The following is a 21,884-nucleotide window of genomic DNA, read 5'->3' as shown; positions in this document are numbered from 1 at the left end:
TCCCAAAACCTTGAGTCGCAACAGCAAACACGAGGAAGAATTTCGCCTGGTCTTGTGTTGTTTTCTCTAAAGAGCTGAGCCATTGCTTCTGCCACGTCCCCCCGTGTGTAAAGACATTTATAAAAATGAAAATCCCCAGTTCTTACCTCATTGGGCCCAACTTCCAGGTACTTTAAATGCCAGTTAAGTCATCAAAACAGCTCACCCTAACTGAACACTTAGACTATATCAACCCATTCGGTCCCCACGGCCCTGGACGTGTGTTTTTGTCACCTCCGTTCCCTACTTTACATGTGAGAGCCACGGGCTTGCGGCGGAAGTGGTTCCCTCGAGTCGCATACCCACCCAGGGTGGCCGGACCCAAGAATCTGCTCTTAGGCCTCCCCCCTTCAAGATGACAGAGCCGTGTGTACAGACAGCTGCTGGCTTGTGTGCCCCATGGGGGTCAGGCAAGATGGAAGTTGGCCATCCTGTCTGCTCCATGACCTCAGGGATGGCTTCTGAAGCTTGGTCTTTGTGTGGCCCTGCACACATTCCCTGATTCTACCTGACCCCTCTAGACCCAGGCTGTTCGTAGATGACATGCAATAGAACATCGTCCCCAGCTGGTCTGGTCTAACTCCACTCTGGGAAAACTCAAGGTGGGAGAGGCTTGGGTGATGTAGCCCCGCTGAAAGCAAACACATGCGCCTGGAGCAGGACCATGTGTACCATTCTGCTGTGGAGTGGATTAAATATGTGTCACGTGCTCGTGCCTTCTGCTGAAGATCCAAACGAATTGTCCCGCCCCTTTGCACACTGTCACCTTGTAGAACACCCTACACGTGGCAGGGTATATATGTCGTTGTGGAAGGTACCACGTGGCCTTACCCCTCCAGGCCTGAGAGCACAGAGCAGGCTGATGAGATGAGAGACTTGCTGGAAAGAATCAGGTAATCCACGGGCCTGTGAGAACCTCAAGAGGTCCTGTGCAAGCAGAGCTGTAGCTGACCCACCCCGCCCCGGCCAGTAGTTCCAAGTCCAACCCCCTGAGGCCCTGGGGCCAGAGGAGTCAGGGGTTGTGACCCCCTCCCTGCGTCTAGAAGCCCTCCCCATATCTGTCTAACCTGTCTCCCTCTCGCTGCTCTTTCAGCCCTGTTCACTGCCTCAGTAGACAGGCAGCCGGGACAGCCACAGACGAGCTTTCTAGCGCCTTTGCTGAGAGAATGTTGTGGAGCTTTTTGCTTGCTCATGTACAGACGGTAATGCCATCAGAGGAGGGCAGGGCTGGGCAAGCTCGAGACCCTGGCCTTGGGAATAAAGCCCACGTCCTGGCAATCCTCAGTTTTAAAAACCCAGAGCGAGGTTGTGCCACTGTAGGAGACCTAGTCCACTCGTGTCTGCATGCCGGCCGACCCTCTGTGGCCTGCAGGGTGTTTACGTCCGCGCTGGCTAAAGGATGCCAACACAACTGAGCATGGCTGGGTACTGGTGGTCTCATAGCCCAGATGCCCCCTGGCAGCCAGAGGGGCATTTAGATCTTGGCTCGCTCCCCTGGGTGGCAGTCTACTCAGGCAGGCTTCACCCAGAAGCAAAAACATCCAGAAGCTTTGAAGGGCAAAGTTGGGAAAGATGTGGTGCAAAGAGAAAGTAACACACTGAAAGACTATGTTTTCTTTTCTGCAGGTTTTCAAGTATAGTCTTTAAAATCCAGGAGGATTTATCCATGGATAAAGAGCTATAGGCAAAAGGATTCTGCAAGTTCCCAGCTATTTTTATGTATTGGACATGTTATCCCTTTAAAATCAACCAGAAATAAAAGTCTTTAAGCATTTTGAGGTACAGCCAGTCAGTGATCTCAGGGGTCGCCTATGGTGAGGTTGCTCAGGTTTGGCCAAGAGAGGCAGTAGAAATGCCCCCTTCTTTCCCAGATGCCTAATTTGCAAGTGTGCCCCCTGGGCTGGACAGAAAGTACACATGAAGCAAGTCAGAAATCACAGGGTGACCGCTGGGGGAAAGCCCATAGATTGCCACTAAGGCCCAGAGTTTGCGCCCACGACCCTGAAGGGTAACTCGATGTGGCTCCCTACAGGGAGGTTTTATGTGGATATTGAGTCTCCTACCTGCCTTTAAGCCTCAGAGTCCTCGCAGTGAGTGAGGGGACCGTGGGGGACCTCCGGGTCCTGCTGGCCTGCAGGGTTGCTGCCGTTCTGAACGCTGCACCCATGTTTTTAGATTCCTTCTTTTCTGTGCAAATATCTTAGGAACTCCGGGTGAGTACACAGGCCTCCGCTGGCCCAGTGGTACACAGTTTTGGACTTGACTCTGACCCCTACCTCCTCAGCACCGTTCCCCCATACACATGCTCTTTGAACAGTTGCAGGTAGTTTGGTTTTTCTAGTGTGGCTGCCCCACACACACACATAATGGCCGCCGACCACCACCGCTCCCACCTTCCCCCACGTGGTGGGGAGGAACCGCCTCTTGAGTCAGAAACGTGGACGAGGAGCCTGCAGACCCTGTGCCTACAGTCTGTCCAGAGCCACCAGCAGGCTGAAGTCCCAAACTCAGTCCCACCCCACCCCCTCTTCTCTCGCCCCAGGGACCTAGCAGACTGGGGAGGGGTGGGGTGAGAGGGCAGAGCAAGCAAGGAGCCAGAGAGGGGAGAAAGAAGGCCACGGCCGCACTTGCTGTCTTCAGTTCTGTGCGCGAGGTCACAAGGCCCATTGATTTTTTGCTGTTTCCCAGCATTGAGGGGCGGTGGGAAAATCTGAACATTACATGGTGGAAACCTGAGCTGAGGCCGAGCGGAGTGAATTTGCTAATGGAAGGCAAGCTCGGGGCACCCTCGCTTGCCCCTCGGTCCTCATTCAACTCCAAGACGGTCGAACATGCATGGGTTGCTTCTGAATCAGCCCATGGTGGGTTTTATTTTATGCTTTTCAGTGCGGAACAAGCATAAATGAATGTCGCTTTTTTCTTAGGGCAGACAGCTCTCCCCTCTAAATCTTAGAGCTTTTCACTAAAAGAGGTCTCTTGAAAATTGGACTTCTTTGAAATACATTTGTCTGAGACTTAAATGCTTAGGGTCATGGGCTTCAGACTCAGAAGCCCCACATGTCAGGAGCTTGGGAAAGGCGGCCTGCACATGGGACCCCCGGGTCTCAGCCCGGAACAGAGACTGTGGTCGGTGACCCACACGGACAGGAGATGCACTTGGTTTGGCCTCCCTGGGGTCTCCTGCTTCTTGTTGACAAAAGGAATGTGAAGTCAGTTGTCAACGATATTACAAATCAGGAGGTTTCCCGTGAAAATCCGGATACCCAGCTTGTCTTGAACAGGAAACCATGGCCACAGTAGGGTGGCAGCAGTCAGGAGCGGCCGGGCAGCGGTGCAGCTTTTTCCATTCTCACCAGTGCTTAGCATCTCCCTGCCACAGGCTGAATGCACTGGGGCCCATGTATTCTCCTGAAAGGAGAGAACTGTTTCTCAGCGTCATGTCACAATCAGATAAGGGGACATTGATGGCACATGGCAGGACTCTTAGCCTTTCACCCCAGCCCTCGCCTCATTTACAATGACACCCATCCCACCCCATGGTTCTCAAGTTTGTAGCTCGTAGCCTTTGAGGTACCTACTGCCATGTCGGGTATTTTCAAAAGTAGAATCTGCAGAGGTGTCTGGAAATAACAAGGGAAAAGCACCCTTCGTAAGGCACTGCACAGCTGGGGTGGCTCCATTTTCATCTTGTGTAGAAATTAGACTTTTGCTGTTGAGGAAGCAGTTTGCAAAGCCCTGAGATGTGGCAGGATCTTTCCGGAATGAGGCCCACCTCCTGTCGGGCAGCTCTCTTCCAGGAAGCGGCCTTTGGGGACATTCCCCAGGCAGAGTGTACTAGGACAGGGACCTTGCGCACAGACTGGACTGTCTCGAGAGCCAGGTCACCTGCCACAGTTTTCCTTGAGGTCTTGGTTCCCAGGAAGTACGGAGTCAAGCAGTGGCAACAGCCTCCCACGGGTAAAAGTCCTGGTTTAGCTTTTCACTTTCCACCTTTTAGTGTTGGCCTCTGGTCATTTCGTTTGTGTTTTAGTGGCTTTCAGCATTTAGTATCTGTGGCATTTGGCTTTGGCTTTTTAAATACAAGCCACCTTCAAACCCCTCCTGGAAGCAGGTAATACGGAAGAAAGAGCGTCTGTGGGGGGTGAGGCTATGGGGAATGTGTGCAGGGCCGGTTCAGTAGAGGTCAGAATCCCTGAGACGAATTCTCAGAGAGTCGGGTTCCTTCCACTTCAGCTCCCTGAAAGGTCCCTGTGGGATTCCCCATATGCTTAGGTAGTTTTCACATCTTCCAGTTTTTAACTGGAAATAATTGTAATTCAGTCTCACAACCAAGATCCTCGGAGGAGTTCCACCCTGCCAAATGGCACAAGCTCTGGGCAGACCACAGAGGTCAGCTGAGGCCTTCCTGCTCCTCGGAGATTTAGGAAACCTTTGGCTCAAACGCCCCAGTTCTCTAGCCGGTGCCATGCAGCCTTTAATCTCTTGTGACCCCCAGTGTTTCCAGGTCTTGGCCCTCGTGCATGAGGCTCTCTGTGTGACTTGGTGTGAACCCAGACGAAACTCAGCCCCTTCACTGGCTTCCACCAGAAAAGTCCACTTGCACCACATAAGGAAAGAGTTGAAAGAGCATTTCCTAAAGATTTAGGGGGTTGTGGGAAAGTCGTGTCCTCCATCTCAATGGCCTCTTCCCCTCTTTTTCCCCACCCCACTACTCCTAGATTTCCCCCAGAAAGTGCAGGGCAGCTTTTCCTACCCCGGAACCTCGGGTCAGCCAGTCCCTGATCGCTAGGAGCTCAGCTTACATCCCTGCAGTAGCAAAGCTTTTTTCTCAACTGTCAGGTAAGATTAAGTTCAACCACATAGTAAAGAAAACCCCAAAAGAGAAGCTTATTTCCCTCTCAGGTAAAGGAAACCTGGGTGACGGCAGTCAAGGGCTCCACAAAAGCATCAGGGACCCAAGCTCTTCCTGCTCAATGCTCCCTAATACGTGCTTCACCGTCCTGGTCCCAGATAGCTGCTGGGGTTCCAGCCATCACGTCTGTGTTTCAGGGAACAGAACGGAAGAAGGCACGTCTCTTTTTTTTTTTTTTTTAGGAGGCCTTCCTGGAAATCCAACATGCCACTTGTATTTCTATCTCATTGGCCACAACTTAGTCACATGGCCACGCCTAGCTGCCAGGTTCCATAACTGCAGAGTGGGTATTCAGAGGCAGCTCGCAATATCAGAAACGCTATCCAAACCCCTCTTGACCCCAGAGGATTCCAGGTGCTAGCTGTGAAAGTAATGATAGTCATCGCCCAAAAGAACAAAGCATCTTTGCGGTCAAGTTTCTTGGGCCCTCCTTAAGAAGGTGAACTCCTATACAGCCAACGAGGCCCCAAGGTAGACAGGAAAAGCTGCAGGAGCACAGGGGAGCAAACAGTTAACCCCAGCTGTGGAAACTCTTGCTCAAGCTGGCCCTGAGCTGAATGAGCCTTAAAGGATAGGGAAGGGATTTGTAAAAACTGAAAAGAGGCAAGAGGGAATTCCAGACTGAGGGAACAGCCCAGCTACGGCGGAGAGAAAGTGGATCTTGTCATGCAGTCTGAGGGTCCGCCTAGACTTCTAGAGGCAGGCGGCCTCATCTTGACACATTCGCCCAATAGTTCTGGGGGGTAGGGTTTGAGGAGGGAGCTGACACAAAAGGTCTCTGGGCATTGGCACTGCCTTGAGTCCTGTGGGTTTGACCTAAGAATAAATGGCAGAGATTAACAACTGAAATGCTTGGAGAGGGGAGGAACAAGCTCACTTACTCTTTCCAGTTGCTGCCATGTGAGAATGGGGCCCAGACATGCCAGATCTTCCTATTTTTGTAAGAAGCCAGAAATCCAGCATTGTATGTAAAATCTTGCAGTGTGTAACCGGCGGTACCGAAAACAAACAGACACAAACATGATGTGAGCCAAGCGTATCACGTCTGCAAGCTCCTGGGCTGCTGTTGGCAGCTCTGGACTCTGAGTCACGTAGCTCCCAGGTGCTCTGTGGGAAGAGCTTGAGTGGGTGGACTATCCAAAGGGGAAAGGGTGCGTACACAGTAGATTCGAGGTGCATTTTGCAGTGTCTTCTCATAGAGTTCAAATCAGATTCAGATTTAAAGGTAAGAAGGAAACTATTGACCATTTAAGCCAAGAGATCCTCACTGACAGAGGAGGGGGTTTTGCCCAGGGTCGCAAAGCCATCTGGGCAGAGTTAGGACGCACACTTGGAGATCTGACTCCCAGCCCCAGTGTTTCCTCTATCAGGGGACCTCAAGTCGAAGGCTGACCTTTCTGTTGTATTTTTGTACTTGACAAATGCCAGAGACTTACTCATGAGTTTATCTTCCCAGAATAACTGGCAGAACGGGGCCAGAGGACAGCAGGAAGACTCGGCCTGTCCCTGGAGAACCCAGGCTCCTGGAAAGTGGAGGACATGGTTCGCCAGGGGCGCAGGTCCACCTGTTTCTGGAGCGTTGCGCCTGCCGCCTGGCCCCAGCTTTGAGGAGGTTCTTAGTGAGTACGGGAGCGAGAGCTTTGGGGGCCAGAGCAGACCCCAGGGCCCCGGGAGCCTGTCCAGCTCCCAGGCATCTTGTGCCCCTTCCTTCATCCTCCCTTCTTTTCCTGGTTTAAAATGATCTTCATGGCAGGAATCTTGGAAAAGTCAGGCAAGCATAAAAAATAAAAATAAAACTCACCATAATAAAACCCTATGACTTCAGCTCCAACGCCTCCAAGTCTGTTCTGCTCCGTACAAGGAAGGAGGCAGAGACTGCATTTTATTCTATTTTATTACAACATTGGGAGCATGTGGGACATATTTTTTCTAACCTGTTTTCACGTACTCTGTCTTGAGAGTTTCCCTCGGCACTGTGGTTTCTTTTATAGCAGTATTTTTATCAGTAGCAGAGGATTTCCGCATCTAGACATATTAGGATTCGTTTGGCCTTTCCCTAATTGTTGGAATATTCTGGTTGTCTCCAGTTCCCTGTTACACACACTAGTGCTTTGAACACCTGCATAGTTCACTCTGTGGGTCTACCCACAGTGCCTTCTGCAGCAGAAATTTCTAGATGTGGAATCAGTCAGGTGGTGTGAAAATCCATAGGGCCTTTGATACACATTCCGTGGGCTGTTCTTGAGACATATTCAGGGTGAGCCAAGAATTTTATCTGCTGGAGAAGCTCTCAGGGAGGCCCCTTTGCCTGTACCCTTGTCCCATGACCCCTGGCTCGTCGGTGTGTGTGCAAGTACGAGGCAGTGTTTCTGACTCATGTCCAGAAAGCCCTTTGGCTTCTCTGCAAATGTGGGCTCGTCAGGAGCTACCTTGCCGGACATGGCACAGGAAAATAGGCACTGCGGCCACGGGCCCTGGTCCTACGTTCTCTCCAGAGACCTCGTGACCCTCTGCCACGTCAGACTGACCCAAAGCAGTCATCACCTCGCTTTGGGAAGAAGCTCCCCTTGGAATTGCAGGGGGAGTCTGAGCACCCAACAGAAAACAAAATGACAAAAAAACAACAACCCACCGTTGAGCCTTTCTGGGTTCCCAGTGCCATGGGGGAGGGGAAGGGAGAGTAGAAAAGCTGGAAAGCAGGGAGGTGGATTTTTAGTAGTAGCAGGTGATGGAGAGATGTGTTGAGTCTCTTCTACTCAGCCAGACCCTGCAAACGGGCGGTATCAGAGGATGATGACTTTTTTTCTATTTAACTCTATGTTTCTATTTAACATATAAAAGGTATGCGGTACGTATTGCCAACCTGTGGCTTCTCCCCAGTCCGTTCCCCAAATGAAGGAACTTTAGTAGCCTGACTGCAGCTGCAGCATCTTGTGTGCTACCCCCCAATCCCCCCCCCCCGAAGATGTCTTACAGTAATAAACCAGGGCTTTAAAGAGTGTGAGAGAGAAGACGTGTGTCTTAAGAGAAGGGGTGAGTGACCACGTTGGTGACAGCCCCGTCATTCATCCATTTGGGCCGAGGTGTTGTCGGGAGGGTACGAGGCTTCGTCCTAACTGTTCCCACCCTGCAGGCCCTCCTGTTCATGGCTCTGATAAATGCATGGCTTGGGAAAAGCCACCTTGACATTTTGATTAGTTGAGGGGCGACTCATTTTTGAGGCACGTAAACAGCTTGTGAACTTGGGGGGTTACCACTTGGAGTGATTAAAAAGGGAGCAGCTGTAAAGCTGGTTCTGTGGGGCTGATCCCCCCTGGGGAATTTCCTGACTGGTGTTTGGATGTGTCCCTGTTTGTCATAGTTCAGCTGAGCCGCCCCCCCCCCCACCCCCATATATCACACAGTGCCTCTTTCTGAGAATTCCAGCATATTAATCCTGCCCTTCTCTCGGCCAGCAGGCCTCCGCAGTAGGTGGGGGTGGGGAGTATCATCCTGTACAAAAGAGGGGCTGGTGAATCTACCCACCATGCTTCCCACAAGGCCTCACAGTGGCCTGCCATTGCTTCACCCCAAACCAGGAGGGCCTGGCTGGGGGTATAAATAGACACCCGGCTCTTAAACAGCTGATCCTTACACAAAAATAACTTCACACAAACATCCGTACAAAATAGTTCCTCCATGGTGGCCAGGTGTAGGGTCCCCCTTCGTCCTGGGGGGACTAGAGCAGCAGGGCCCCTTGCACACACCACGCCCCTCAGCAGGCCCTGTGCCCACCCACCAGTGGGTGAAGGGAAGAGGCTCAGGGAAGTGCAGACTTGCCCAGGGCCCCGCGGCTGGTGAGTGAGCAGACCAGGAATGGAACCCAGGCTTTCCCGGAGCCCAAGCCCCTGCTCCATCCTCTGCCAGGCTCGCTTAGGGCCAGAGAGTGACATATCCCAGGCTTTGCGGCCCCGGCGGTTGCTGTGCAGCTACTCAGCGCTGCTGGTGTAGCTCAAAGGTAGCCACGGACGGTCCGAAAGCAAAGGACCGTGGCTGTGCCGACAAAACTATTCACCACTCAACGGGCCGTAGTTTGCTGACTCCTACTCGACACTCGGCCGCTCTCCTGAGGCCTGAGAAAGGCGATGTCAGGGCCTGGAGAACCTTCTGGAAGAAGTGTCAGCCGGAGCTGGACTGTGCGAGGTTCAGGAAATGCAGCTGGGGTTTGGGGCTGGCTGGGGTGAGTGCGCTCAGGCAGTGCAGAGGTTTGATGTGACTGGTCACGAGGGTCGGGGTCCCCGCTTTCAGCTGGAAGGAGGGCTTGTGCCCCTGCCCAGACTTGGTGCTGCTTCTGCGTTTGGGGGCAGAAGCCGGGGTGTCCACAGAGCACTGTGGTCCTGCCCCGTTCGCGGGCACAGAAGCAGGAACCAGCGCCGTCTGTCTGCACAGGCCCCTGAGATCACCAACGAGGCTTCTGGTCCCTGAGAGCTTTCGTGTATTTAGGGAATAAAATCAGAAGCTGTGGCCCAAACTTGAGAAAAGCAGACTGTGAAAAGCACAGACGTCACGGTCTGTGGAAAGCACCTCCCCACTGAAGAAGGCGGGCTCGTGCAGGAGAGCCCCCTTTTGTCATAGAACACACTGCTCTGACCGCATGCCCAGGCCTGTGCAGGTGGCGGATGAGCGCTCTGTCACTGTCTCCCCAGCACGGTGGACGTGACACCCCAGGGAGCAGGTGGGAAACGACGCTGGGCATGTGTCCCGATGCTTCTCCATGGTGAAGCAGGGTTTGCCCAGGTCTCAGTCTCCAAAGCGTGGAGCTGGTCCTCCACCCCATGCTGGGAAGCCGCAGACCCCAGAAACGTGCTGCCCCATCTCCCAGCCCAGAGTTGCTCTGAGGGCCATGGGAAACCCTATACAGTTACGGTCCGCTTAACGTCGGGGATACGTTCTGGGAAATGCGTCGTTAGGCGATTTTATCACTATGCAAGCATCATAGAGTGACACACGCCTAGATGGTGTCGCCTGCTATCCACCTAGGCTATATGACGTGGCCTCTTGCTCCTGGGCTACCAGCCTGTACAGCACGAGCTTGAGTCAAGCACAAGAGACGATAGATCAGGAGACGTGGTGACCACGAGGTACATGAGCGGCTACCTGTGTGACACGCCTGGCGTACTGTTTTACAGCAAACTGGTTTTTTATAAGTAGAAGTACTATAGTCTAAAATAACAATGTAACAGAGTGGTTTATTATCACGACCAAGTATTATGTCATGTACATAACTTCTACGACGGGTGGCACAGAGGCATGACCACAGACATGTGAGCCATGAACTGGTGCTGTGACAGCTACCGGTATGACGGTGTCACGAGGTGACAGGAGTTTCTCAGCTCCATTACAATCTTATGGGATGGCCGTCGTTGGCCAAAATGTCGTTGTGCGGTGCATGACTGTAGTTGATAGTGTTTCACCAGAGCTTTCCTCCTTCCCACACCAAACTCGCCAGACCTGCCAGGGCGGAGCACATTATTCTGTGGCAGAGGGAGTCTCAGGGGCTCCCCCCTCCTGCCCCGTGTCTGGTGTCCCGCCTTCGGCAGAATTCGGGCATGTCAGCAAAGGCCCCGTGATTTTGCCGCAAGGGTGTCCCACGTCTCTGTGTGAACTTTGCCAGGACACCTCTGAAGCCCTATAGCCGAGTGGCCCTGTCCGCTTCGAGGGCACAGCCAGCACGTTGCTGAGCCGGCATCCGACACTCAGATTCACAGCTCACAGTCCTTTCCTCGGCTTGATGGCTGGCTGCCCCCTTTTCCTTGAAACAGCTTCGAAGTGTGTCTGGGTCAGTCCCATGACTGGTGAGGTCAGCTCCTTCCGGGGAGCTGACCCAGACTTTCAAGGATCTGGGTTTAGGTGGGTTAGCGTGGCATTTACACTCAGGCCCCAACCCCAGCTCTGAGGTGGGGGGTGCCCGACAGGGACCCACACACAGCTGGGCAGTGGCAGCCCTCCTGCCAGGCTGGCTTGTTTCCTCCCTCCCGTCATGCCACACCTTCTCTTGCAGGCTTTGCCGTGGCCCAGTGCATAAACCAGCACAGCTCGCCGTCCCTGTCCTCGCCATCACCGTCTGCCAGCGGGAGCCCCAGCGGCAGCGCGAGCAGCAGCCACTGCGACTCAGGAGGCGCCAGCTCATCGTCCACCCCGTCTGTTGCCCAGAGCCCATCAGGTATTGGCCACGTGCTACAGTGCGGGAGGGACTTTGGGGAACCCTGTAACCCCTCGATGCCGAGACCGCTGATACCCAGCTTCTCCTCGCTGCCATGTCTGGGGACACTGCCACTCAGTGTTCCACGTTCAGTCCACCACGATGCCGTGCACGGGCCGACTGGTGTAGCCCCCTGCAGGGTAGCAATCACTCCTTTTGCAGGCTGGTCCACTGAAAGGCCTTCCCTGACTGCAGAGCTGGAGGGGATGGACAGCAGGCAGGCCGAGCTTGAATCTTCCCCCTTATCACCTCCAAAGTCTTAGATGTCACAAGGAGGGGTCTCCCAGATGCGATGGTTTGAAGCCTGGAAAAGAATCTTATCACTGCTAATTTTTTTCCCCTCTGTAACGTACCAGTTTCCTCTTTAAATGTTTGGTGCAATCCAGTCGCCTGTGACCGTGGCCGTACCTTGCCAGCCTTTTGAGAGTGTCAGGATGTGCTAGAGTCGTAGCTTACCTTCCTGTAACTTACACAAGTGCAGACGTGGCACAGAGAGAGCCCGCAAGCAGGGAGCCTGGAATGGGACGTGTAAATGGGTGTCCCCCTCTACCCCCTGTTCTCAGCTGCCATGAACCCCTCACACGTGAGCCCCTCACGCTGTGTACGATCCCAGGAGTAACGACACCAGGCTTGTTTCCTGAACAACATAGCCCTGAAACGCAGCCAGAGGAGCAGGGCCCGAGCAGGGACAGCAGTGGCCTTGAGAGTGTGTGATATTTCACACCCCAGCTGCCTGACCCCATGGGTCTGCAGGGCCCCAGGGACTGTGGTCTGCACCCCCATTTGGGTACGCTCAGTGTTGTTCGCTGTTCCTGCAAAGTCCCCTCAGAGCCCTCACCCGTTATATTTCCTCTCCCTGCCCCAGCGGGGGGAAGATGACCACCCTTTCTGAGCTGTTTCTGAGCTCGATTTAAGGCTGGCTGCACATCCAAAGACTTGCCACTGTTGTCTCCAGGCTTGTAGCTGGGAAATTCAGACAGAGCTTCCTCCAGAAGCCAAGCACAGCCCTCCGCCTGGTCTCATGCTGGCTCTGGGGGCCAAAGTGCAGGGTTGCGTGTTTGTGTGCTCATGTATGCACGTTGCTGTGTCTGTGTTGTGTGCACCCCATATACTTACAGTTGCGTTTCGGAGGAGAGGTCTTTTCCTGGTGTAGCTATGTGCGCCTTTCATTTCTAAGGAGGCACCACCAAGAGCTAAGCGAACAAATGAGCCATACACTTCTTTGCCTAAAACTGAAACCAGCAAAGAGCCATATGTTCCCCACCCCCACCATCCCCTGCACACGGTGCTGATGACATGTCTTCTTGTCTCAGAAACCCAGGGGCTGTTAGCCTGGCTGTCGGGTAGCCAGGCAGTTCCGGTCAATAAGTGATGGTCAGGCCCTCCTAGGTGCCTGCGCCCATTCGGTCTGTCCCCAGCAGGCCTGCAGAGGCCAGCGGGTGAGTCCCCATTTTTTACGCTGCCTGACAGTAAAAGCCTGAGGCCCAGCCTGCCTGTCCGAATCTCGGCAGACACTGAAATAACTCACCTCCTAATGAGGGCTCTTAACCAAGGACCCAGCTATTGATCCCTAGGAGAGAACATCAGAGAGCGTGAGCTCCTCCCGTCACAGGTGCCTGGCCACAGGAGCCAGCTCTGTCCCTAAGCCCATGAACGGGGTAGGTCTCGGGAGGACCACCATTGACTTGCCTCTCGATGCCAAACCTCCAGGCCACCCCTCAGCCTCCCGGGCCCCTCCAGAGGACAGCACATGGGGTTTCCACGTTCCCTGTAGGAGCAGGTCTACCCAGATGGCTCTGACCTGTGCCTGGCGTCTCCCCGAGCCATGCTGGACGGGAAGCCAAGGATGGAAGTAGGGAGGCAGGCTTTATTGGGACGGGTGCCCTTCAGCCAGTTTCCTGGCTTGCCATCGGCCTGGAGTGGTGGCTGAGGGTTCAGACGTCTGATTTGGACAGGCTGGCCCTGTGCTGCCTGCTCAGCAGACTCTCCACCCTCAGGGCCTGGCCACAGTCTGCCAGAGGCGACATCCTTGGAGGGCCGGCCAGGCCGGAGTGGGGCGGGGGGGACGACAGGGCCTCTCCTTGCAGCCCAGCCAAGGGGCCACTTGTCCTCAAAGCGGTTTTTGAGGGCACAGTGCTGAATCAGAAGCATTCCTATCCCTGTGTTTCCAGAGCCTCCGAGTCCAGGAAGCCCCCAGTGTGGAGAGCAGCTGCCAGGCCCTCTGCAGCCACAATTAGCAAACTCCAGTGGTTTCTTTGTCTTGAAGCCACACTGCCCAGTCAGGTGTTGGGCTGGGAAAGCACACGAGAGATGCCATCCACAGGGGATGAGACGGGCCCTGTTTTCTGCGTCCGCTCCATGGTTTTGAAGCCTGGAGTGGTACAAGGACGTCTGTAAAGCCAGGGGTGGCCCTCACACTATCTGAGCAGTGGACACACGGCGTGGGCACCCACTGCACACTGGCGTCTCAGGAGACGCTCCTCCCAAACCTGAGCCCCCGTGGCAGACACTGTGCTCGGAAGTGCTTCACAGACACCCCACGCTGAACCCCACTGTACAATTGAAAACACGGGGGTGCAGCTTGGCCAGGTAATGCTGCCAGCAGCGGAGGAGCCAGCTGTGAACCCAAGCCTTGGCAGCTCCACCTTCTGAAACAACCCAGCGGATTATCGATGGGGTCCCTCTGTTGGTCTCAGTGCCTCCAAGGGGTGTCCCAGAGACCTGGGCCCCGGGTTTGGATCCCGGCTGGGGGCAGCCCCTGAGGTGCACACCTGTCTCCTTCCAATGTGCACATTTGCTCCAGAGCCCAAACAAAAAGGCACCATCCACAGAGGCCCACTGACTGTGCAGCCCCTGTGCGGGAAAGCCCGCTGGTCCCCCAAAGCAGCAGCACATTAGACCCCAGATGACCACGTCTCTGTCAGCCCAAAGGGGCCCATCCCCGAAGGAGGGCATGAAACTGTTCTGATGCCCCATTGTGTTTGTACCTCCACACTCTGTCTAGCTCAGGGGACCTTCCATTTCCTGCCTGGGTTTGAAAGATGCCCATGTTTATCCCAAATGCAGATTTTCTCAGCTCCCCATGGGGTGTTCAGTCTGAGCGACTGGGGTTTGGTGGATGTCAGACATGACCTCAATAGGGTCCCTCCACCAACCAGCCCCACGCCAGCCCCTCGTCCTTTTAGTGGCTTGTCTCTCTTCATCTTCTCTGCCTCGGCCTTCGTGCCCCTCTGCCACTGTATTAACTTTTTCTGAACACACGGGATTTTGTAGAGTCCCCACTGTATCCAGGCACTGGGGATACAGGGAAGCAAAGCATGTCAACCACATAGATAAGTGTCGAGTTATAAACTATGACAAAGGAAACATGCAGGGGTCTCCGACAGCACTGAACAGCTGCAGGAGGGGCCGGAAGGCTCCAGAGGAGGTGTCCCTGGGGATTGAAGCCAAAGGATGAGGGCTTAACGAGGTCAGGGCTCCGTGAGGAAGGCAGCCTATGGGTCTCACACACAAGAAGAGCCTGGAACCTGGCAGGAGACAGGCTGATTCCTTTTCCCCATGTCCCCGGGGTTGACCTGTAAATTCTGCCCTAAAAGATAGACCGGGGCGATCTGTGTTGAGAAAGATCTATGCCCATCAGGGCCGAGGCCTATGACCCAGCAGTGGCTGCAGGCCCCTCACTGCAGGGGGAAGGAACCCCGCCAGAGGGGCCCCCAGAGAGCCCTCTGCTGGGAGCTCCTGCTTCTGAGTCTCCTCTGTACACCAGAGCAGGTTGTAGACACTTGTGAGTGGCTTGTTAGCAGGTACTGCCCCCTCCTCCCGCAGGCAGAAGGAAAGGTCAAAACTGAATTCCCTGGTAAACAAAGGAGGCAGCCAGAAAGAGTCGGGAATGAGGGATTTTTATTTTCATCGCCAATTAGTTACTTGTTAACGGTGTGCCAAGGGGACTTTACCATCTGGTTTTACCACCTCATGCATGAATTGACCTGTCCCCACTGTCCTTTAAAGAGTGTGCTGTGAGCCGGTCATGGCCTTCTGGGGCGAGCTGGGCACCCTGCCCCAGGAGGCATCAGGAACCCGGCGTCTTGCCGCCCACTCACCAGCAGAGCTGGCCCGAGAGGCCTCAGCTGGTTCCCCAGTGAGAAAATTACAGGGTTGGCGTCAGCAGTTTTTTTTTTTTCCTTAAACACTTTATGGTTTTGAGAAGTTGAAATTGAGAGAACATATGGCGGGAAAGAGAAAATAGACCCAATTTTGGAACCAGATGTAGGCCCCGTAGGAATATGTTGGAAATATTTGCTGAGTTTCGCCTGTGCACACATATCATGATGGACACACGCACGCACATACACACATGTGCTCCCGCACACTCACACGTGCACACTCACACACACAAGTGCACACACATGCCCTCACACACACACGGTGCGTGGCGATTCCGATAAGCAAACCGTCTCAGACAACAGCTCTGTGACCCACACCGGGCTCCTTAACCGGCCACTTGCTCCTCCCGTCTCCAGATCTGTTGCACGTCACACGCGTTCTGGGTGAGTGACCCTGAGGAGGAAGGAAAATCGTTTGTTAAAAAAACAAAGTCCGAGTGCAGGCCAGCCTGCGCTTTCCAATGTCCATTCTTAAAGCCCAGAGAATTATGAGATGTGGCCACTGTGACTCTTCCCCAGAGTTTACAGAAGGAACGAGTTTGGCTCCTGGTGGCCCAGTGCTGGGAGCCAGACTGGGACTGCGTCCTGCCCTGCCAGCCCTCCCTCCTGTCCTCACCTGCTCTCGAGCCAGTTGTCTGAACACACAACCTTCACCCCAGGACACAGTCCCACATGGGCCAACCGAGAGCCAGACAGCCTAATACTGACCGCATGTCACTGAACTTGGTCACCAGTCAGGCAGGACTTCTAAGGACAGAAACTCGAGCAAACTGTGTTCTCTTTTCTTCCCAGTTTTCTCCATGGCATTAATTGTTTTTAATTGGGGTAAAATATACATAACATAAAATGTATCATTTTAACCGTTTTTAAGTTTATAGTTCAGTGGCACTAGGTACTTTCACCTTGTTGTGGTATGTGGCCTTAATTTTAAGCTTTGCCGTAATCCCCAGTTTGTCTCAGAAATGATGGTTTCTTCCTTCCCAGGGAGATGCTCCTAACATTTTTGTTTCAGCCGATAAGAACTCACCCCCTGGCCGCTTGGCACTTGGTCTCAGATCTTCCTTCTGTGGTTCAGTCTTGGTTTTCAAAGGTTCAGGTCCGCAGAGTATTACCTGGATACTGTCACCTCGTGGCTGGGGATGGGGTCTCGGGGCCCCTCACCCGTCCGAGGCCTTCCCAGAATTCAGTCCTGTGCTGTTGGCTTCAGCCCCATGACACCAAGAACCGTCAGCCGCCTCAGCTAGGTCAGAAACCTGCTCGTTTCCCTGGCTGGTTTGGCTCTGGTCCCCAACCACACAAGCCTTCCCTCCTCACACTTCCCCAGATATGCAAGGTTTGCATCTTAACTGCTGGTTCGCATCGAAAACTGATGGGCAGTTTTGTTCTTCTGGCCCCTGAGGTTTCTCACCGAGACCAGAGGTTGCTGATGACCCCAGCTCTCTCCTTTCCAGCAGGACCAAACCTTCACTGTCTTTACCCGACTGAGTCCCATGAGCGAATGGTTGGGTTCTTAGCTGTCCCGACACCACTTGGTCCTGGGCGGGGCGGTGGGAGGGTGTTGGGGGGTGTCTTACCTGCATGGGGGGCTGCGCCCCACGCCCCGGCTGTCACAGCACCTGCTGGGGCGCTGCCCCCGCTCCCCTCATACTCTCATCAATGCTTAGTGTCCGTCTCTGCTCTGTGCCCCCGTTCCATGTCACCTTTCTCTGTCGTGTTGTTAAAGGCTTTCTATGATCTGTCGCTGTGTTTCCCTCTAGTCAGGAGTGGCAGGAAAGGACGCCGGCGAGTGTTCAGCCTGTCGGAGGCCGACAGTCACGGCGGCCACTGGGTTTAGTGCTTCGAACGGCAGCTGTCACGGCAACTCTGGCACAGCCAATGCAGGCAGGTCTCCTCCGTTAGCCGCCATGGGCCCTCACTGCCCCCTCGCCACGCTGCATTTCCACAGTCGGCAAGCTCTGCACGGCCAGCCGGGCCTCTGAGGACACCAGGCTGTGACCCAGGAGCCATCCTTGAAGTGGGCATGTCCTCAGCTCCCCCCGGGCCGGCTCTCCCATTCCCCTTGTAGCCTCACCTCATCTGAGGACCAAATCCCCAGACCCGTGACCCTATGTCCGTTCTGCCAAGCCAGACCCAGGCAGCCTGGAAACGCTGTCATTCTCCATGAAATGCCAGGCAGGCCAGCGTCAGGCTCAGCACAGGCCCTGAGCTAGACGCGGGTTTTCCAGCCGAGCCCTCATAGGGTCCCCCCAGTTTGGGCCACAAGGATTAGGTGGTAGAATTTGCAAAAAGCAACCCAGAAGTCAGCTCTTTTTCTTTTTTTTTCTCCTTTTTCCTTTTCTTCCCTGGCCTTGCTCAAAGCTAAGTGGTAGATTCAGTCACGTTCCAGCCAGAGGCCAAAAGTAACTTCACTTACAAACGCACCAATGGGTGTGACTCTGTTGTCCCCCTTCTTACATGCAGTGCTCCAAGTAGCAGCGAGGTGGGTCTGGGGGCCGCTGACCCGCGGTGGCACGCTTCGGAGGGCCCACTGCTTTCAGGGTTTCCCACGTGTGCCCTCCCACCGGGCAGCTGTGCTTGCCAGTCAGGAGCCTTCTGCCATCTTTCGCGTTTAAAAGCTGTTTTCTCTGAGCTTTGCCCTCCGACTTGCTGTGCTGTTCTTTTCTTCCCATATCACTCAGGCCCACCTTTTCCAAACTGAGCACATCAAACCCAGATTTTTACTCAAAACTTGTCACTCGCTCGACAAGAGTCATCTGAGCCCCTGCCCCAAAGCAAAAGATCAGCTTCTGAGTGTGTTGGCGGGGACAGGGTGGTCAGCTCGGGGCAGAGCCCCGGGGAAGCCAGCATCGCTCGTGGAAACCTGGATGTCCAGGTTTTCCCTCTCTGCCTCCAGTCGTCTCCTCGGCCCCTGGCCAGGAAGCTAGAATGTTCTCCGAATCCCTCATTTCCTGGGCTGAGCCCCAGCTTAAGGCCTGAGACCTCAAAAATGCCAGCTGCAGTAACCTTTGCAGCTCAGCAGTTGACCAGAAAACGGGTCCTCACTGGGTAATTTCCCTCTGGTGAAAACCTGGCAAAGTTTTGGGGTTTTTTCCCCCCCCTTGAATGGATAAATGTGAAGATCACATTCAGGAAACAGTTCTTAGTTTAAGAAATAATAGTGAAGTAAAAATAAATAAAAGTAAGGCAGTGTTGGAGGTGACGGATAAGAGAAGGGTATTGTTTCTTATTAAAAAAATAAAAGCTGTTTTTATGGGGCGGGGGTGGAAAGGACCCTTTTAATAAAATTGTTGGTTCTTTTCCTACAGAAGAAACCAGTTTTGTGTGTTTGGTCTTGTTTGTTGATTTGTTTGTTTTTTAATACATCTGTTGGCAACTGTCCAACTTCCTTGATTATTCTCATCACCGAAAACCCTGGTAGGAGTTAGGGAAACAGTCTGCCAGCTTTTTTGAATATCTGCATGCAAATGCAGGCTTGAGCAAAAAGGGAACTCTTACACAAAAGTTTTGAGAAAAGCATGAAGGAAATGCTTTGCAGCTCTGTCTCCAGATGGCACAAAAGTGCCATTTGGAGAATTAGTCATTTCTAAACTGCCCCATCAGCAGCTCAGCTTACGCGTGGATCCATGTGTACAGGAGTTCACAGACACGCTCAGGTGAAGTGAGGTGGAGGCCACCGGAGCAGGTGAGCCCCCGTCGCAGAGAGACACACGTTGTGATGAGTGATGGGCAGTTTGTGCTGGGTCAGAACCTGACCCTGGGCATTGGAACCAGCCCATCACCACAGATGTCCTTATGGAATGGAGCAAAGTCCCATAAAAGAGAAACCAGAATGCTTGTGGAGTAGTGTTTACTCGGCATTCTGGGCTCAGCTCACACCCCATTCAAATCACTTTTTCCGCTAGGGCTCACGGGTGGCCCCATTGCCACCCACTCAGGGCGAGGACACAGCACCCAAAGCCCCATGCTGTGGTTGTCTCTGGCCTTATTTCTCTCTCTCTCTCTCTCTCTCTCTCTCTCTCTCTCTCTCTCTCTCTTTAAAAAAAAAGTCCGTATGAAGACATTAACTGGGACCTCGTAGAGCTCATCTTGCCTGAGAGTCTTGTGGGAAGAAAGGCCGAGACGTGTGCTTTGGGGGACAACCTGTGGCCTGTGCTTTCCCTCCACAGCAGGGGTCCTCACCCCCTCCTCCTTCATCCCGTTCTGTGTGCCCTTTGGTTTTATTTTGCTCTTGGTTTGTCCATTCTTTCGCTCTGTGTTCAGTTTGCACTTCTGTTTTGTTTTGGCTTAACTTATAAGAAGAAGAAAACCCAACTACCCGGAATCCCATTGAACAAAAGAAAGGCGACCACCATCCCCAGGCCCCAGAGGGCCTCAGACTCGTGGCTCAACACAGTGTCATTGGCACCTCCTGCCCATGGCTGGTCAACCCCACGATCTGGACAAATAAGAGTTTGCTACCCAAGCGAGGTGCCCACAGCCTTTTTATCAATGGCTTCAAATTACTGGCATGTGACATCCTAGAAAATGTTTTCCACAGTGCACTCCAGTCACGGCTGGTGTTGCTGTCCAGGCAGACCCATCTCTGGAAAGCAAATCAGGCCATCTGTCTGCCATCTGATCAAGAATTTTGAAAAGCACCAAAAAAGAAACAGCCACTCTGAGAATGGCCGTATGGGACGGAGCCTCCCCTGCTTTCCTGCTTTCTCTCTGGGGGAGACAGGAAAGGCCCCGGCCTTCACAGTGCCTCCCAGTGCTGACTCAGCACGTGGAGAAGGCGCGGGAGACAAACCACAGTCTGAGGTTTGGGTTTGGTTTTGCAAGTTGCAAAGTTCTATAGAATTCCTTTTTTTTTTTTTTTTTTTTTTTTTGGGTCCCTATTGCAGTAAGTTCCGTCTTGAGTAAATGTGACCAAATTAGACTCTGGAAATGGCGTGATGTGATAAGCACACCCAAGCCCATTTGCTCCCTAAACTTGTTCATCATGAGGCAGGTGTTGGAGGATGTAGTCGTACACACAGCCCTCCTGGGCCGTTTCCCAGCACCCATAATCCTCTCATTGATTTTGCACACGCCCCTCATTTTTCCCTTGCATCACAAGTGAGGGTAATCCTGGGCCCCCGACAGATTTTTCCCCAGGCCTAGGTCAGACTGGATTTACCAGCTTCTGTGTCCCCAGAAGGAAGAAGTGGAACAAGGTGTCCCCTCAAAACTACCGTCTCCCACCCAGATTTCCCTGGGCCTTTGTTCAGGATGGGAGCAAAGGGGCCCAGCGGGAGCAGAGTGTCTCAAAGCTAAGTGTCCCTTTGTCTCCCCCTCCCCACCCAGATGACCCCATGACTACGGAACAGCCTCAGCCTAACCTTCCTGACCAGTTGGTGATCCTCAATGAAACGGAAGCGGACGCCAGGCCCAGCAAGAGCCCGGCAAGGAGCCGGGACGTGGAGACAGCCAGCCTGTCCCCCAGCCTCACCCCCGCCCAGCAGCCCAGCATCTCTCTGCTGTGTGAGGACACTGCCGACACACTGAGCGTCGAGTCGCTGACCCTCGTGCCCCCCGTTGACCCCCACAGCCTGCATACCCTGCTGCCCCCCACGGGCATCCCCCCGCCACCCACACCCGCGGCAGAGGGCACAGTGACCCCAGATGAGGAGGCTGCTCCCTCGGGGCCAGTGGGCCCCACCGAGCCCTGAGTCGTCGCCCAGCAGCCTCCCTTTGTGTGTGTGGCCCTGCTGGTAGGGGCCCGGTGCCACCCACTCGCAAGACGGCAAGCATCTGCAGCTCTCCAAGGCCCCCAGTGACCACGTCCACCACCCACCCCTGCGCTCCTTGGCTCCTCTGAATTCTGCTTCCACTTTGCACTTCTCTGAGGCGGGCTGGGACTGTTGGAGACAGCCCAACAAAGCCAGATTACCAAGGTACCAGCTCGGGGAGAAGGCTGGGCTCCTGGTCTCGGAGCCCGGCAGCCCTGGGGTGGCAGGACCCACAGGCACCACTGCTCTCATCAGCCAGGCCTCCCCAGGCTCGCAGCTCCTCCGCCACCTTCCCCAGTGTGCCCAGAAGAAGCGGACAAGGTCACTGCAGGTCGACATTTGTAGAAAAGCAAACTTCGATAAACATGTCCTTTGGGTATTTATTTCCACTTTTGGCAGCAAGTGAACAGCATTTATTTTAAAAGCATCTATTTAAAAAAAAGAAAAAGTCCAAAAAAATCCTTAGTGCTAAGGTTTGATGTCATGTAAAAAGTGTAAGACTACTGTTTCATTTTCGTTTTCCCTTGAACTTCCCATGTTTTGGTTTAGAGTTCTCAACCTGGCTTTCTCTGTTTTCTTAAGTGATTATTTCTTTATTACTAACTCTGCAAGCCTGTGGGATGACAAAGCACCTCTGGGAAAGTTTAGAGTATTTTTTAAACAGAATACCATGTATTTTCAGGTACACACAGAGTAGAGAGGGCCGAAAGTTTCTGCGAGGCAGCCTCCTGAGAGGGGACAGTGCGGCCAGCTCCTGGCTCAGGACCCATTCCTCATCT

At 53.8% G+C, this 21,884-nt stretch overlaps 1 protein-coding gene across 11 annotated transcripts in view; it reads left to right on the top strand.

The window, feature by feature from the left end:
- Positions 1-21,564, top strand: part of CLEC16A (C-type lectin domain containing 16A) — a 189,967-nt gene extending 168,403 nt beyond the window's left edge. For 8 of the 11 annotated variants that reach the window (XM_074323098.2, XM_074323097.2, XM_074323096.2 and 5 more), the window contains 2 exons: positions 10,992-11,153; positions 20,681-21,564. In XM_074323098.2, the coding sequence (XP_074179199.1) occupies positions 10,992-11,153; positions 20,681-21,045 (527 nt within the window). In that variant the 3' untranslated portion in view covers positions 21,046-21,564. Of the gene's footprint in view, positions 1-10,991; positions 11,154-17,112; positions 17,237-20,680 lie in introns of all 11 variants that reach the window. The other 3 variants (XM_074323101.2, XM_074323100.2, XM_074323099.2) reach the window with 2 other exon arrangements.
- Positions 21,565-21,884: the final 320 nt, after the last annotated feature.

The sequence above is a fragment of the Rhinolophus sinicus genome, chromosome 10, assembly GCF_057876585.1.
Source record: "Rhinolophus sinicus isolate RSI-liver-muscle chromosome 10, RSI-T2T, whole genome shotgun sequence".
Taxonomy (NCBI): Eukaryota; Metazoa; Chordata; class Mammalia; order Chiroptera; family Rhinolophidae; genus Rhinolophus; species Rhinolophus sinicus.
This window is presented reverse-complemented; position numbering and strand designations above follow the sequence as displayed.